Source organism: Talpa occidentalis, unplaced genomic scaffold, assembly GCF_014898055.3.
Source record: "Talpa occidentalis isolate TD23 unplaced genomic scaffold, MPIMG_talOcc4v2.1 talOcc4.17, whole genome shotgun sequence".
Lineage (NCBI taxonomy): Eukaryota > Metazoa > Chordata > Mammalia > Eulipotyphla > Talpidae > Talpa > Talpa occidentalis.
This window is the reverse complement of record NW_023601754.1, coordinates 20,170,878-20,189,376: the sequence shown is the minus strand read 5'-3', so window position 1 is coordinate 20,189,376 and position 18,499 is coordinate 20,170,878. Positions and strand designations below refer to the sequence as shown.

The 18,499-nt window shown below is 50.5% G+C and overlaps 1 protein-coding gene across 1 annotated transcript in view; it reads right to left on the bottom strand.

Moving 5' to 3' along the window:
- ATP2C2 (ATPase secretory pathway Ca2+ transporting 2) overlaps positions 1 to 3,989 on the bottom strand; it is a 49,732-nt gene extending 45,743 nt beyond the window's left edge. Inside the window, exon 1 of the mRNA XM_037516263.2 lies at positions 3,858 to 3,989. Within this exon, the coding sequence (XP_037372160.1) occupies positions 3,858 to 3,956 (99 nt within the window). The 5' untranslated portion in view covers positions 3,957 to 3,989. The remainder of the gene's footprint in view (positions 1 to 3,857) is intronic.
- Between the last annotated feature and the right edge of the window lie 14,510 nt (positions 3,990 to 18,499).

Sequence of the window (18,499 nt, the reverse complement as noted above, 5' to 3'; positions counted from 1 at the left end):
TCACAGCAGGAGCCCAGGAGCTCTCTCTCCCAAGACTCGTTTAGCAAACACCTGTGGCTGCCAGGCCTTTATGAGTGTTCCCTCACTCTCTCTGAATTGTTCACCCTTGGGGAGCCCTGAGGCTGCCCGGCGAAGAGGCCCCTATAGCCAGCATCAGAGGCCTGCAGCACGAGAATGAGGTTGCGAGTGGATCCACCCCCTCCTGCCCAGCGAGCCTTCTGATGAGACCACAGCCCAGGCACAGCAGTTCAGTCTCCTTGAGATAGGCCTTGCCCCAGGAGTGTCCATCACCAGACCCTGAGCCACAACCAGACCCTGATCCACAGAAACCATGCGATAATAAGTGTTCTAAGCCACCAAATTTTGAAGTGATTATACAGCAATAGACCACAGGTACAACCATTCACCATCACTGGTGGAGCTTCAATAGAACATTGCCAGTCACGTTGAGATGCTCCACTTGCACTTCATAATTTTATTATAAACCGGGCTTGATTTTATTGAGTGGGGTTAGACACACAAGCCATGCTTACTGCAAGTTTTATGCTCCTACTTATTTAAGTCATATTTTGATACTGATAAATTAACACTGGGCATTGGGTTACTTTCCAGACATCATATTTTACTAAATTTTGAGAAACAGTAATGTTTTGTGTGTGTGAGTGCAAGTCACCCATTGAAAAGTATGTATGTGTAATACATACATACAGCAACCCAGGTTAAGGATGTATATGTGTGTGTGTGTGTGTGTGTGTGTGCACGCGCCCAGGTTAAGGAAGTGTGTGTGTGTACCTAAGTCTCAGAACTCCCTCCTGCACCTTCCGCTGCATCCTGGGCGTGGTCTCTTACAAGCGCCAGTGCACCGCCCATGTCACTCTGAGGGCAGCGCTCCTAGCATCTGGCACACCTGGCACAAGTGGAGGACTGCTGTACTCTGACCAACGCTCTCAGGATAAAGCCCCACTTCTGCCTGGAGGCCACAGACTCTGAGCAGCTCACCTCTGCAGCCTCATCCTTCACCAGCACATCCTTCACCTGGCCCCCAGAACTTTCCATCAGCTCTGCACTTCACCCAGCAACGGCCCCCATCCTCCTACGAGCCCTCAGCATCCCTTCTCCCTGGCCGCTGGGACATGCAAGTCACCAAACAGCTGGCTGGGATCTCCGGGGCCTGTCTCTGGCCCCAGGACGGGGCATCTTCTCTCCCCCACCCTTGGCATGCAGCCTTGCTCCACACACAGCAGTGGCTTGTGCAGGGGTGCGCGTCCGCTGGAACTCTGGCTCATCCTGCAGTCCCAGGAAGGTGAATCAGTCACCAACGGGGAAGGCAGTTTGAGGTGGAGGCGTGGCCGTCTCAGCCCAGAGATGGGAGCCTCCCGGTCAAAGACAACTTGCCTGGAGCTGGCACCAAGTCATCCAGGCGGCAGGAATTTCTGGTCCGACACTCTCCTTACCCAACTCCAGGTCAGCAGAGAGCAGCCTTTCCCCAGTAATTAAAGGGTCTCCCCAACACCTGTCTTATTATACTGGAAACACAGCGAGATCCAGTCTTCCAGCTGTGAGACGCTTCTCACGCAGGGACCTCCCTAGCGTCGTCTCAACCACCTGTCCCCTGCTCACTCTGCTCCCCTCCCTCCACCCAGGTGTACAGCTGCACCTCAGTGCCGGGTCCCACTCCAGCCACTGCCCCCCTCTACCCCGTGATCACAGTGAGAAAGGTCTGCTCCAGTGAAGAGACTCAGAAGCCGCAGCCATGACCGGTACTATAACTGGGCGACTCCGCAGAGGGGCTGGGAGCTTTTGAGGTACCGAGGATAACGAAAACCACCAGCGCTCACAAAGGACAATTGCAACTCCGTGGTCTCACCGGCTGTGAGTGAACACGGCTTCTGCTAAAATTTTCTGGAGAGCGGGAGTTCAAATCTTAAGATGTAAAGAGGAGACAGAGGAGGCTGGGCTGAGAGCTGCGCTGGCAGGAAGCAGGCAGGCTGTCCTGGGGGGCCTCCCAGGACACTTCCCATTCACCTTGACGGCCACTTCCTGGACTTGCTCAAGGTTGCCTAGAGAGACAGGACACTTTGTTTCTCAGCTTGCCTTCGCTGCTGGCAGCCTGGGTCACCAGTCACGCCATCACTCCACACTGCCAAATGATCGCACACCCCTGTGGGGTGTCACTGAGAGCTCCAAAGTGCACAACCAGGCAGAAAAGCCCACACACTTTACAGACCAGTGAAGACCTGGGCCCGGTGAAGGCTGCTTGGAAAAACTTGGGGGAGTGATGCCCACCTGGATGCAGAGATTAAATTCACCCTAGGTCACCTCACTATTCATGTTACATCATCCCCATACCTGGCACACCTGGATATCCTATAGAAGTGACTGTAACCCACACACACCAGAAGTACTTGAAAAGCACCCAACTTGTAAAAATCAAAAGATAGAACGAAAGATAGGAAATGTAATATAGAAGGGCAACCGTGTTGGCAAACCACCTCCAAATGCCCACGACGCACCACATTGAGCGAGAGAACTGGATCTCAGCAAAATAATCAAACTCTATCCCCCGACCCGTTTAACACACAGGTCACTCAGAAAACGAGATTATTTGAGAACTGCCAGTTGCACAGTCCATCCCACTGTAATGCCAGAAATCTCACATCAACATCCAGGTATAAAAGACTATTATTATTTAAATATGCACATATTTAACAATCATATAACCAAGCTGTTTTGACTGTTGTCAGGCTTTGGGAGAAAAATTAAATACCTTTAGTCAAGTTTTTTCAGCTGATCTTTTTCATCGAGAAGTAAATTTAATGGAAACTAGACTTGTGACAAGCATAAAGTATTATATACAGATGTTGATATTAAAGTCCCCACAACTGAAACCAGTACATTATAAACCAATGTTATGTCAATTAAAACAATATTAAAGTAAACGTAAGTTTGAGGTTTCCCTGCTGAGGCCACACGGCAGGGTAGTGTTCTCATGAGCATCTCCAGGGGATTACTTCTGGATTTTATTTTTGAACCTCTGATTAAGCTTAAAAGTAAAAGCAAATGCAATAGGAAGAGGCTTTAGCAGAAATTCCATGCTCTTTGCTCCTTCACGCAAGTTCTACCTAGCAAGTTGAGGTTTCAGTGGTTGGCTCTGTCACCTGTCACCTCTGCTGTCCCCCCTGCCTTTCCTAGTCAGAAGGGCTTTATTTGACAACTGTCTGTTTTTCTGCCAGTAAATATCCCCTGTCCCAGAACCCTGTTGCTTTTATCCTAGATGGTTCCCTGGAGGCTGCAAACACAAATTTGGGAGGCTTTAAAAGCCACACTGCAGCTGTGGAAAGTAAAGCTGGGAGGCGTGGTGACTTTGGCTTGCTTTTCACCATTATTGCTACTGTTATTGCAAAAGCCTTTGCGCAACAGTTTTTTCTTTTTGCTTTTTACATAGTTTTCATCTCTCCCCCTACCCCCACCCCGGCCCTTTTCAAGGAGCTTTTTAAAGTTCATACAGCAGTCTGGGTCTGGAGAACCAGGAATTTTAGTTCCCTGGAGTGGAAGAAGCCTAGGTTAAGTTCCCAGTTCCGTCCTTTGCTAGTTGTGTGCCTCTTAAGAGACACAGTTATCTTCGCTGGACCTCAGTTTCACATCTGCAAAATGGGCTATCTTATTCGGGTTTAATGGGGACACCTCAGCCCAAAGAGACAACAGCAGTTGTCGGTTGCTATGAAGGCGGCTTCTTTCCAGAGCCAGGGGGCTGAGGCTGGCTGGCCGGGACAGCCCATTGAGTGCACACGTTTTGGCGGCGGGATGGGGGATGGGGGTCAGTTCACAAAGCCCGGCGCCCAATCGTCCAGACTCACCAAGGTTTCCAACTCGCCCCTCTCCAGAGACTCGTACTTGTGGCCCGCGCGCGAGAAGGAGAATTTTTGCAGGAACTTGGAGAAGCGTCGCTCGACCATGGTGACCGGACGGAGGCCCCTCGCCCAGCCTCGCGTCCAGTCGGCAGCCGCCTCTGCCTGCGGCCCTCAGTTGCTGGCGAGGCCGGGGCTAGAAGCGCGCGCCCAAATCTCCTGGGCCTGGCCCAGGTTACCAGGTAGCCGCCTACCTGCCCGCCGCAGGTGAGCCCGCCTCCAGGGCGGGGCTGCGCACCGGGCGGCGCCGCACGCACCTGGCGCCTCCCCGCCCCGCGAGCTCGCCAGGGACTCCCGAGCCCTGCGGGCCGCGGGCGGCCCAGGGAGCCTCAGACGCCGGCCCGTTCCCAAACTTGCAGATCATGAGAATCACCTGGAGGCGGGAGGGGGAGGGGCGATGTGAATGAGCAAACGCTGGCGTATTCTCAGACCGCTCCCTACCCTGAGTCACTGCTCTGGGGCAGGCAGGAAGCTGAGTTTTTAACAACACCCAGGTGAGTGTGGCCAACTTGAGGCGCTGGGAGCACGGGACCTGGAACTAAATCAGACTCCTAAGTGCTGCCGGACAGCTCTGGACTGGGCTCTGTGGGCCAGGGTCTCTGAGATTGAAGAGGGTTAAAACTCACCCCTCCAAACCCCGCATCCCGCACCCTGCCTGCAGGCTGTGCAGTCTACATGCTCTTGTGCACTGTCCTCTGCAGCGAGGGCTCCTGCACTTGCCAGTGTGGGCACAGGGCCTAAGTTTACTATCCTATCAAGTGACTTGACCATGTAGCACCTCCTTCACAGTGAAATCCAGAAGATTCCATGAACTGTGCTGATAGGAACAGTTGGAGCAGAGCTGGATGGCATCGGCATTATCATCATCATCAACATCTCTTCTCAGGGGTGTTGCCCCAATAGCTCTCTAGTATGCGGGTGAGTGTGCAGTGTGGCTGGTTCTGAACATCCGGGTGCCCATGTTCAAAGGGTAAGGGCTTGGGCTTCAGGGGGCCTGGCCTCCGTAACAAGACCCATCGCTTCATAGAGGTGGCTTTGAGGAAGGTTGAATCAACCTCAGGGCTATCGAGCAGGCTATTTGAGTGTGTCCACTTCATGGTGCCACCCCCTTTTTGTTAGGGGGAAAGGATGTCCTGAGATAATTCCATACAGGCTTTGTGGACTCCACCCGCACACTAGACTGGAACCCTGGAAAATTTTCATCTGAGACTGTATCCCAGCATCCATATGTTTGATCTTCATCACCATGGAAATGGTGGCAAAAAGTGAAAGGGGGGAATTGTTAGGGGGAAAGGATGTTCTGAGCTAATCCCATACAGGCTTTGTGGACCCCACCCCCACTCCAGACCAAAACCATCAAGACATTGGGAAAGACAAATCCCGTCACCACCAAAGGGAAGGTGGCTGGGACCTGAGGGTGGAGTTGGGCAGCCAGGTTGGGTATAAAAACCAAACACGTGGGCCTTGGGGCTCTCGCTATTGCTCACCTCCTGGCTTCACAGCTCCTGGCTGGCGGCCAGCTCTCAGAGCGCCATTTTGGGATTCCTGATCGGCGGATCGGGTAGGACTCATTTAAAACTTTGTCTCCCACTTTTCTCCCTGAGCTGTACATTTCCTCATTTCCCCTCCCCTTGTAAATAAACCTTTTATTAACCTTTCGTGTGTGCCTGCAGTAGAGCATTGATAAGTCCTTATAAGCGCGCGGGTGAGGACCCACAGTCAGGCACCCTGTTTTGTATCGGGGTTGCTCTACAACATTTTGAGCAATTATTTGCCCCCAGTCTCAGCTGTCCCTCCAAAGGTGGCAACTCCAACCAATGCCAGTTTCTCCTGCCTCTCTTCCCTTTCCCTAAATAAGTGGCACCACCCACCAACTTCACCAAAGTCCCAGGGACAACAGAGAAAGCCAGACTCCGGTGAGTCACTGTGGATTGGAATCCCAGGCCTGCTCCTTCCAAATGTGTGACCTTGGGCACCTTTCTTCCCCTCCCTCTACCTCAGTTTACTCATCTATAAAATGGGGTTGACGCTACCTACCGGTGTGGTTAGGGGCCTAGCAGACAACAGACGTCACACTCAAACCCAGTGATTTGGGAGTGTTTGATAAATAGATTGTTTACAAAGGCATGGGGCAGGGTGCAGAGAAACCAGATGGTGTTTGTGCAGTTAGCCAAGGTCAGCAACAGCAAGGACAAAGCCTGGAGGAAGGGGAGAGAGCAGTCACCAGGAGAGGGAAGTTGCATGGAGCCGAGAACTTCAGTGGAGAGGAATGGAGGGGAAGCCACAGGTGCAGACCCCAAAATGAGAATCCCAAGAAGGGAGTGGGCTTGGCAGTGGAGGGGTGATACGCAGAACCGACCACAGTCCTGCCGTGCAGGCCTGAGATAACACTGGTGTAGACACTGTCTAGTGATGTAGTAGGTCCTCAGGAAGTCCTATTATTAATACAAAGGATAGGTGGGAACTAGGCTCAGATATGTCCTAGGCCCTTCCTCACTGGCATGCTGGGACTGTAAAATAGTACTGGGTCCAGGAAGAACGCCTCGTTGGCAACGAACCTCATGCTTTTCCAAGGCGTTCACCAGGCCTTGTTTCTGCAGAGGGTGCTGGAGCTGCCCTGAGCAGAGTGTGATGTAGTGGTCAAATGCCTCTCCCGTCAACCCCAGCCTCCTAGACCCCATCACTGTGACCCCTGCTCCAGTTCAGAGAAGTCAAGGCTGGAATTCAGGGATCAGCTTGAGAATGTCCAGGTCACCCAGGAGAGAAGTGGATGTTGTGAAATTGTTAGGGGGAAAAGGATGTCCTAAAGCTAATTCCATACAGGCTTTGTGGACTCCACCCCCACCCCAGGCCAAAGCCAAAGACCCTGGGAACTCCAAATCCCATCACCACCAAAGGGAAGGTGGCTGGGACCTGAGGGTGGGGTTAAGCAGCCAGGTGTGGTATAAAGCCAGACACGTGGGCTTTGGGGATCCCCATTTTGGCTCCCCGCCAGCTCGCAGCGTATGGCCAGCGCTGAGAGTGACTTTGGGTTTCCAGGTCGGCGGATCGGGTAGGACGCATTAAAGACTTTATTTCCCTATTTTCTCCCTGAGTTGTACATTTTCCTTATTTCCTTTTCCCTTGTAAATAAACCTTTTATTAACCTTTTGTGTGTGCCTGTAGTGGAGTATTAATAAGTCCCTTTTAAGCACGCGGGTGAGGACCCAGAGCCAGGCAACCTGTTCAATATCGGGGCTGTCCTATAACAAAACAACAGACTGGGATGAAAACAAAAATGAAGTGGACCACAGAGAAAACAGTTAAAACATCAGCTTTGTGAGTGGGAGCAGCTGAATGGGCACTCTTAGGCTTAAACAGCTTTGATTTTTGATTTTTTGTGTGTTGTGATCAGAAAATATAGCTTGCACGCGTCTACTAAATTTTGTTTAATTTATCAAGACTTAGTACCTGCTTTGTGTGCAAATTCTGTATTTTAATGGCTCTAGAAAAGTTAGTACATTCTTCTTCTGAAGCGTATCGATGAGCTGAACTCTTGCTTGCAAGTTAGTTCTGTGTTTATTCAAGGTTTCTAGTTATAATACGTTGTTCAAGTCATTATTTATTTTTGACTACTTGATCTGACAGAGGAAGATAATGAAGAGTCTAAAATTCCCCAGTCTAGTGACTTTCCTGTCCATTTATTCCTTTTATGTCAGCATTTTTTGCTTTCCATATTACACAGCCCTGTTGTTAGTGCACGTGATTTACCTTTTCATTATAACATTTGTAATTGTTGAATGCCATCTCTAGCTTGTTAAAATGTTTTAATTCTACTTTGCAGAGTTACTATTTCTTCCCCACGGCGTAAAGCAATGTGCTCTGCTCTTGATGTCTCCTTTGTCGTTGCTGTGTCTCATTCTCCCCCAGATCACGCAGTGTGCGCGGGGGACACTCTTCCATCTTCCTCACTGTGCATCTGTCCAGTGTCTGTCGTGGTAAGTAATATTCCTAAAACTTGGTAAATGCCCAAAGGTAGTTACTGGATATATCTCATAAAAAGCAGATCATTGGGCCTCCCCGGTGGCGCAGCGCTTGAGCCCTGGGTTGCAAAGCTGCCCGCGGCCTCTGCAGTGCCAGTTCGATCCCTGGCTGCTCCCCGGCCACCGGAGGAGGGTCCCACATGGCGCGCAGACCTCTCCTGCCGCCCGCTGCTCCCCTCAGCAGTGTACTTCGGTCCTTCTGCCTGCTCTGCTCCCCGCTCTGGCTCTGGTGAATTCTCTCGCCCTCCCGCGCTTCTGACTGTACCCAGTGCATGTATAAACAAAACAAACAAATAAATAAATAAATAAATAAAAACATGCCTCTATTAAAAAAAAAAAAAGAAGTTAAAAAAAAAAAAAAAAAGCAGATCATTGACATTTGTTTCTAACCTGAGCGCATCTGCTGTTTCATAGGGGATGTACCATGTCTTTATTGTTACGGCTGTCACCACTCATCTGACTTCTCTCGCCCTCGTTCAGGCTGTTTCCATGCACTTTGAGGCAAACACTCTATTTGCTGTCATCTTTATCTTTGATATCAGAAAAAACATTCCACTGAAAATTCTGTCAGGAAATATCTGAAAGCATTTCAGAAATACAAATATTTATACTATCTCTTTTTTCTATATACTTTTTTATTAATTAATTTTTTTTTCTTGGGCCTCCCTGGTGGCGCAAGGGGTTGAGCACCGCACTATGAAGCAATCTGCAGCCTCTGCAGCATGAGTTCAATCCCCAGCCAGCCAGGGAGCAACCCACATGGTGCAGCAGACCTCTCCTGTCTCGCCCGCTGCTCCCCTCAGCAGTGTATTTCGGTCAGTCTGCCTGTTCTGTTCCCCGCTCTGTCTCTGGTGAATCCTCTCACCCCCTGCACCTCTGGCCTGCACCCCAGCTCTTGTATGCATAAATAAATAAATCTTTAAAAATTTTTTTTTCTTACATCACTGTAGTCCTCACAGTTCTCCCGCCACCATATCACCCGTGAACCATCATATACTATCTCTTTGATTCTCTTTTGCAGATGTAAAGGAATTTTGTTTGTGATGCTCATTTTTCTAACTTTTGCTCCTTTCAATATTCTTATTAAACTAATTACCCAAATTCTTTTTTTAATGTTTTTATGTTGTCATGTTTTGTTGTTTTTGTGTATTCTCCATTTTCTCCCAGCAAAGCATGCTTGCGATTGATACTTGTTTTCACTATCCTTTCCGAGTTCTGCCACTTTATTTGGATTGCATGGTCATCACCAACTTTGATATTTTTTCCTTCAAGATTTTTTCCCCTACCTTCAGCCTGCTGAATTCTAGAGTCCATTCTTAAGAGCCAATTCAGACAAGATAGATTGCTGGAAACTTTCTGACGTTTGCACAAAGGGAGCCTGATGTTTTGGTCATAGAGCATAGAGAGTCAAGGGCGGGACTTGGCCAAAAGCATCCAGCCTTTCTTGAAATATCTGCTCTGCATGTATACTTTGAACAATGAGGTCACACTCTTCAACTCCCATTCACTCTCGGTAGGAAAGTGGTGTCACTTCATTACCCTTAAATGATCTCCCAACAATGCACTCTGTCAGGAAGTTTTGATGCAATCCCAAGGCACCTGAAGTTTATTTGGTAACCTCACTTGCAAATTATAAAGCTGGCATTTGAAGGCATTCTTTTCAGGAAGGGTATTGCAGTTGCCTTTTTTTTGGTTCGAAGTTTGACTCTTAATTTGAAGTTTTGGCTCTTTACATAAATCCTCAATCCTATTTTTTAAAAATAGCTATGCACACAAGCAATGACAGAACCATTTTAGAGATGAAGAAATTGGAGTTTAGGGAGGTGAGGCCACTGTCATTCATCTTGCAAATATTTTAAAGCACCTGCTATGTGGCACTAATGATAAGGCCCTGAACACAACAGATTGTATCCTATAATCTCATATCTTATCTCCTAGTGGGTGTGAAGGTGGCAAACAAATCTTATGTAATGCACATGTGCAAAGTCAGGCAATGGACGCAGTGGGCTGAGTAATGGCCCCTCCAAACAGCTGACACATCCCAACCCCCAGAAACTGAATGCAATTTTATTTGCAAAAAGAGTCCTTGAAGACACCATTAAGTTAAGAATCTCAAGATGAGATCCTTCTGGATGAATTGGGTGAGCCTAAATCCAATGGCTGGTGTCTTTATAAGAGACAGAAAAGGAGACACAGACATGGCAGAGAAGGCTTGTGTAGATGGAGGCAGAGGCTGGAGAGGTGAAGCTATGAGCCAAGGACACCTGGGTGACCAGATATATAGGACAGTCCCCTGGAGCCTCTGAAGGGAGCCTGGCTCCACTGAACATTGATTTCTGACTTCTGGCCTCCAGAACAGTGAGAGAAGACATTATTGTGGTTTCAAGACTGCCCAGGGTGTAGCAATTTGCTGGGGCAGCCCAGTCCCAGGCACCCATAGTCTGAGCAATGCCAAGAAGACAGTAGACCAGACAGGGACTGGAGTACATGGCTAGAGCTGTCAGGAGAGATGATATTTGAGCAGGAGCCTGAATGAGGTGAGACATGACCCTGGTGGCTCCGTGACGGGGACACAGAGGCAAAGCCTTGGGTGAAAACTTGCTTAGTGGGTGTCACCATAGTAACACAAGACCTGCTCTGTGCATCAATCCACAAGTCTGTACCAGAGCTGTGGCCATGCACACACACTCACACACCCATACACACTCACACACACAGCCTGCTTCCAGGCTCACTGCAATGCATGTCATCCTCTTGTCACCTGGAGGAAGGGGGCTGAGCCCTTCATACAGCTCCGGACATATTTGGCTTCCAAGGGACTTCATTCTATCAGGAGGACAAGGCTCTGCCCCCAGGAACACGACACCAGGTGCTAAATGGGTGCATCTTGGGACTTACTCAGTGCCCGAAGGTGAACAGATGGCACAGCAGACAGGGGTGCCTCCTCCAACACCGTGGCAGATACCACATTCAATCCTTTGGGGGCATTTTCTCATGGGCCAGGGCAGGCCTGGCAATCGTCGTCACACCTCATACAGCTACCAACAATTGCTTAGGTCCAGCCCATGAATAACTATTGCTTAGGTCCAGCCCATGAATATTCAGCCCATGAATAACCTATTGCTTAGGTCCAGCCCATGAATAACTCAGTTAACAAAATGATCAGAAAAGGAAGGAGAGCTCCTGGATGGGAGAGTGACAGAAGCCTTGTAGGGGGGGGTGATATGGCTGAACAAGAAGATTTCTGTGTTTGCAGGAGGGCTCGCTCTTGGTGTGCACATCCCGTGGGTCTTAACACAAGCACAATGTTGTGTCTCCACCATCACATTATCACACAGAACAGGTTGGCTGGCTACATAGCCCCTATGTGCCACCCTCCGCCCCCCACCCCGCCCCCATCAACCACAAATCTGTTTGCTTCTCTAGAGTTTTGCCTTCTCCAGGATGTCCTCGTGTTGGAAATTCAACTCCCTCTTAAAATCTACTTTCATTTTAAAAATTCAGAAGCACCCAGACTCATCATCCAGAGTCAAGGGAATTCCAGCCCAAAGCAGAGTTCCCGAGACATCCATCCACAAGGTCACCAATTCCTGCTCCTGAAAAACGGACATCAGAGCAAGTCTCTGCCCTGCCAGAAGCCCTCGAGGCCCCACCACAGGTGGAGTGCGTGCACCTTTGAGTGGAGGTGGCTGGCTGCGCTCCATACCCTGGGCCACAGACACAGCCTTACAGAGGGCTGGCTTTCCAAGATGTACCATGGTCTGAAAATATTACCTACAATCAGCTTTGAGAGACCACAGTCACATAGCTTCTCTTACAGTCTATTGTTACTATTGTTCTATTTGGTTACTAGTTATTGCTAATCTCTTGCAACAAGTTCTCACTAGGGTTGGGTGGTAGCCACACTTCAGGATCCACTGGGGGTCTTTGGAGGTACCTCCATTGGACAAGGAGGGGTTGTAAGGAGTTCGTGCACCCACCCCACAGTCATGGATCAACTTCCCTAACGCCCAGTGTGGGCGGGGAGAGAGGGGGGTGCAAGCTCTGAGACCTGCTCCTCCCTGTTTCCCAGGGAGCTCCCAAGTCGGGACCCAGCTCCCAGGGGTAAGCACAGTGACAGCACCCCTTCCCCATTTCACTTCCCCACTTTCTCCTACTCTTTCCTGGGATCACCTCCAGGAAGCCAGCATCTCACCCTAGGGTGGGGAGCGCGATAGCAAGATCAGCCCTGCATTATCTGGCCCCATCTGCCACCCCACTCCTCCTGCCCTGGCAACCCCACCTCCTGACTGTTTGCAAAACCACCTGAGCTCAGTTCAGCCTCCAGCCTTTGAACTCCACAGGTCCCTAGCCAGACATGATCCCCCCACCCCCAGATTCACAGGGCCTGCCTGCCCCCTTCAGGCCTGGACTTCCATGTTCCTCCCATGGGTGTTTTCCTGTGCACCCCAGTGACAGCATCCTGCCACTATGTCCTGTCTACCTGTCAAAGCTGGCACTACGTGTATGCTTCTGTGGGTAAATTTTGCTTCAATAAAAAAAATTTTGTTTAAAAGAGAAATATCAGTTCAATGTTGGATAAGAAAAGGTATTTACAGTCTTCAGGTATGTCCCCAAGGAATACAGACTCGTCACCAAGGGAAAAACAGTCACTTTACAGCCAGGAGACCGGCAGAGGCACCCCAACTCAGGGATCAGCCATGACCCGTGATGGGGCAGATGGCTTGGGGCATGCAGACTGGGGAAATTGGTGAAGACTGCAAATCTCCGAGGCCCCATGTGGTATGACCCCATTTCTAAAGTCATCTTGACCTGACAAAGGCACCAAGACAGAGAACAGAGCAGTGGCTGGCAGAGCTGGGTGGAGGCAACCAGCCAGTTGCTGATGGAGCAGTTCTGGGTCCCGATGGAACTGGCGCTACCACGAATCTACATGTGAGATCAGATGACAGGAACCCACACGCTCACGTGCAGCCCCAACTGTGTCCTGACGTTCACGTGGCCCTAGAGTTACATAGGATAAAGTTATGAGGGTACCGGGGGGCTCCTCTGTGCAATCTGTACAGCTTCCCATGCACCTGAAATTTTCAGTAAAAAGCTTAAAAAATAAGAATATAACTTCTGTTCTATTCACTGACTTTATGGATTTGTTCAGGTTCATCCTTAGAAGCCCCTCCACCTGCCATGAGCCATGAGCTCCATGACAGTAGGCAGGGCCTGTGTCTGTATCCTTCCTGCTTTTTCTCCAGTACCCAGAAGAGTGCCTGGCACGCTGCAGGTGCTAAACATTTTGCTGAGTTGATGGTCTAATAAGGGCTCCTGAGTGTTTTGGCCGGAGTGAAACTGAAGGGAGGCGACACCCCGAGAATGGTAGTTATACCCAGGCACCAGCAGGCCCTCCAGAGGAGGAGATGGGTCCCCAGGGCCTGCTTCCAGGGTGGCGGGGGGTGGGGAGAAGCTGTGGTTGCACCCACAGAAGCCTGCTTCCTCCCTCAGTGGGGCTCCTGCCACCTGGACACAAAGGAACCTCTGAAAACCAGCTGGGGCGTCGCCATGCACCGGTTTAACTAGTAGGAAAGTTGGTTCATTCATTAAACAAATATTTATCAAGAGACTACAGAGAGGAGAGAGGATGCTTGCACAGGGTGATAACTACCAGTCAACAGCTCTGCTGAATTAGGGCCAGGCTCCATACTCAATGATGCTTGTAATATCAGCTTATTTGCTCTCAGCATCTGTTTTCTAGAAGAGGAAGCTACAGCAGATGATGAGGTCTCCACCCAGATCTCCCCTCCTACCTCCTTTTCCCCATTTAGGGGTTCCCTGTTCTACTCTCTAGCACCTGTGAGTCTCTGGAGGAAAGAGGCTGGAGTACAAAGTACTTGGACATGTTCTTGATCCTGGGGCGTCCCTGACCAGGATTGGGGAGCTGAAAGCAGAAAATGCAGCTTTGGGGCTCTCCCCCACAGACAATTCACATCTACTTCCCTAAGCTCCCTGCAGCCAGGCTGAGCCTGGGACTTGGGCTGAAATCACCCGCTTACCCCCTCACCAGACTCTGCCTCCTCCCTGACAAATCACTTGCCCTTGAGTCTCATCTCAGGATCTGCTTCTGGGAAACACGATCTGGGTCCGAATCAGAGGTGCAGAGCTGCTGAGTGACTTGACCACAGCCACACGGTTAAGAAAAAGGGAAAGTCAGATCCCATCCCTGGAGTCTGACCTAGAACCTGCACACCTGGTCGTCATGCTGGCCTCAGACTAGGCTCATTCATTCATTCATTCGTTCATCCATTTATTCACAAACCTGCTTGGACCACCAGGTAAGGCGCCAATGAGGACAAGGAAGAACCTCAGGCCCCTCTCAGAAGCTCTCCATTCATTTTGGCATAGGATTCAAGGGTCCTGTGGTGAGTAACTTGGGGCCAAAGCCAGGCTGTCCTGGGATATGCCGAAGTGGTAGGCTGATCACGTTGAACTGGAAGAACTTAAGAGACAGAAGATCCAAGAATGAGGCCTTTTTGGCCTAGTTATCTATCTCCCTAAAAATCAGGGAATTCTATCGTGATCTGGGAGGTGAGGGGCAGCCTGCTCTCCCTGGACTGAAGGGTTCACAGGTCTGTTTTCAATGTTTACACAGCTAGACCCTGTAAAATTCCTTCTTTCTTTCAGTTGGAGGCTCTTTGTTCTGTTATCCCACCTAAACCTATTGCCCTCTATGTAGAGACTATATCATCTCACTGGAGGGACCAGAGGCAGAGTTCATTGTTCTAAGAGTGGGCCTCTGGGCATATGTAATTAAAATTTATCTTTTCTCTTGCTAATCTCTCTTGTATCAATTTTAGTTATTTTGTGACCCCAGGGGCCTGGAAGGGTACAGGAAGATTACCGTCCTTCCCAACAACTTACTGCGCCTGCATCCGGTGGGGTGTCGGAAGAGATGCGTTAGACACAGACCCTGACCACCAAGAGCCCTTCAGCTGGTGGAGAGGGAGCAGACCACATGGCCTGTGACAATGTCACTCATGTGGGACCATGTCACTAAGGCGCATGGATCAGTCTGCCAGGGGGCGGGGTTCAGAGAAGACACCCCCCACCAGGCACTGCAGAGGCAGGTCTGCAGAATAAGATGTCCTTTGGAGGAGGAGGGTGGGGCCAGAGTCTCCAGCTGTCCAACCTGGGCTCGGGTGGGTGCTGAGAGCTGGCCATGTGATCCCAGCAGCCAGCACTTGGCTGTCTGGGAGGAAATGCCTGTGAAAGGGCGACTGCCCGACACCCTCCGTGAGGGCCCCTCAGGGAAGGCCAGTGCTCAGACCCCTGCTGACTCTTCTGCCAGTGCTTGGCCCATGGATCAGCCCCTGCTCTGCCCCTCTCGCATCTCTGAAAGAGCCTTGTAGGTGGCCATGAAAGTCAAGTAGGAATCACCTGGCCCTGAGCAAGTCCTGTAGAACCCAGGGCTGCCAGGGAGGCTGGTCAGAGACCCAGGGAGCACCAGCCACACTCCGAGGGGTTCACAGACACACACAGCAGAGGTTTGGGTCTTCTATGGAATGGTTACTGCTCCTAGGTCTGCTGCTGGGGCCTGCTTGGCGGCGGAGCACCACACTGAGTGGCTGGTGGGAGCCATAGTGTCAGACCCAGCCTTGGGCAGTGAGAACCTGGGGTTGGATTGGTGGCCAACGGCAGGATTGGCATAGACCCAGGGAAATAAACCCCCTCTGGGCCAGTTCTCCTTCTGTCACTGACCACAGACATCTGGGTGTCTTCCACACATCACCCCACTTCGAAGCTTCTATCTTACAAGTTACAACAGAAAAGTAGTGATGCTCACCACAGGAGCTGCGAAAGAGAGAAAAGCAGGCAACAGTGCCCAGCTTGATGCCCGCTGGTTGTGCTAAGTGGAATGGCTAACCACAAGCCTCCCCTCGGGAAACCCATCTTCCCTAAGTCGCTGCCCTCATCTCTATAATTTGTTGTTTTAATGAAAAACCACTGTTTCCATTTATTCATTCAGCTCCATGAGATAGAACTTCAAAAGATAAAAAGCAAGTGAGCTCGTGTCTCTCTCAACAGTCCACTCCTTCACACTGACTTCCTGTTTGGCTTGGTTCCCACCAAGCCTCACCCGGCTGGACTGTCAGAAATCACGTGACTGCAAACAGAAGAAGCACATCCCAGAAGGGGGCTGAGAAGGGCAGAGGTCTGTCAGGATGGAAGCCTGGGAGTGCAAGATTGGGCAGCCAGGAAAGCAGGAAGCACTGCCATGGTCCTGCCTGGGCACCAGGACTACCCAAGGGGCAGGGAGAGCAAGCTGTCCTCCTTCTCCCCATGTTCCCAGGGGGGCAGGACACTGTTCCCCATCCACCCATCCCATCAGTAGCTACTGACACGATTATGTTCTGCTTCTCGTAGGAGAGAGGATGCTGAGGATCCAGGGGCGGTCACCCAGGTAACTGCCAGCCTGGGTTTTAGTGGCATGCAGGAGTAGTCCTTCCATGCCCTGCATTCATTGCGTTGACAAGTCTCCTCTGCCCTGGTCTGTGCGTAATATCAGCTGTGAGCTCCGCAGACATGCCCACGTGCCCATCTCTTGAAATAAATCTCAGCAAGACCAGGAGAAAATGTCCCCTCCTCTACACCTGCAGCTGCACACTCTACACCACTCGTGGTCCTTCCAATTCTTCTTGTCTTTCCTTCTTGACTGTACGAGCAGTCTCTGGAAGCCACACGAAACAAAGGACCAGCTTATCTGAACTGTTATCAGGTGACCCCTTTGAAACCAGCAGCTGGGACAAAAGAGGGCTCTGACCTTCCTCCCACCTAGGTACCCTTCTGACTTGCGTTCCCACACTCCTCACCTCCTTGCACACCTAGTCGCTCTCGCCTGGTCTTGCCTGCGTTTTTAATGTGAACATTCTTTACATTTCTTTACCCTTCGGGGCTCCATCTGCATCCATTCCCCGTAGTTGCTGGAACAGAGGCTCACAAACCTGCTGGCTTATAACAACACAAACGACTGTCTGCCAGTTCTGGAGGGCGCATGTGGGAATCAGCCTCACGGGATAAAATCAAGGCATCTGTGGGGGCTGCATTCCTTCTGGATGTTCAAGGGCAAAATACATCCCCTGATTTTTTTCAGCCTTTAGAAGTCATCCAAATGGATTCCCTGGCTCGGGAGTCCCTCCTCCTGCTTCATTACAGGAATGCAGGCGAACCTACACTCTGACCCATCAGCCTCCTTTTTATGAGGATGCTTGTGAATCCATTACACCCACCTGGGTAATCCAGGCGCCTCTCCGCGCTCAGGAGCCTTAACCCAATCACAGCTGCAAAGATTGTGGGGCCACATGAGGTCACCTAGTCAGAGGTTCAGGGGGGTAGGATATAGATGTTCAGGGGCTCTGATTCTGCTTAATGCTTCCCCAATTCTCCCTTCCCCTTAAAATTTGAGAAGCTGGGGTGTGTTGCCCTGGTGTACCCCCATATCCTGACCGCAGGTGGCACCCTCCTGATGCCCACCTGCCTATTTCTTTGTCCCCAGAAGCCCCTGCAAACTGGCAGTGCCGCTGCTGCTCTTGTGTTCTTCCTGCAGGGGGCTCTGAAATCTGGTTGTCTCTACTTGCGATGTGAGGATGTGAGCACTTGTTGGATCTAAAGTCTAGAGCCATTAGCTCCCGGGTGGGGGGAGGGGGGAGGTATTGCAAAACTGTGATTTTCCAATTCCATCATATCCTTTAAATTTGCTAGTTGGAATACTTTCATAAAATGATGGTTCCCTGTGTCTACCACTGGGTCACCAAGCGGTACCGGAACAGCAGGGCCCTGCTGGATCCCTTTCTCTTACCTGTTTTCATGATGATGCCCCGGCTCCTCCTCATCCTCTGAAGGTGAGCCACTGATCCACTCATTTAAAAAAATACTTTGGTGAATGGGTTTCAATCCATTGGATAGTATCCTTTCAGCCCCTCTAACTGCCACACCCCTGGCTGGGGAACAGTCCCAGCAGTTCTGCTGGCATCGTGCTGGGGGCCTTCCTTGACGGAGCCCTGGCCACCTGGGAGAACGAAATAGTCCAGTCTGGTCTTATACATTTGCAGCCCTGGAATCGGCTATTACTCCGAGAAAGCCCGCATTTTAATTTTTTTTTCAATGGGAAGCGGTATTTCACGACCATAAACTTGGGTTAGGTTATAGAGGCAAATGCTTTTTTCTACTCCCTTTTCAGCAGGTGAAACCAGCAAACATAAAATATTTTAAAAAATGAAATACCCTTGGATCTCGTACCTTGAACACTACAACATTGACACGTGCACTGTCCACTCCCTTTCGGGGCTGGTGGCGGTGCTGCGACTTGATTGGCAGCTCTATCTTCCCTCAAAGGATGGAGGAAGAAACAAGATTCCAGAGTATGAGCTCTATTTAAATGAACAATATGTAACTCATGTTTCCTGAGCCTTAGGGACAGGCAGACCCAGGACAATCACATGGGTGTTTGCTCAGAGCCCAGCTGTGCCCACCAGGCCCCTCAGCCTTCCTGGGATCCAGTCCCCTCCCCCCCCTCCCTGATTA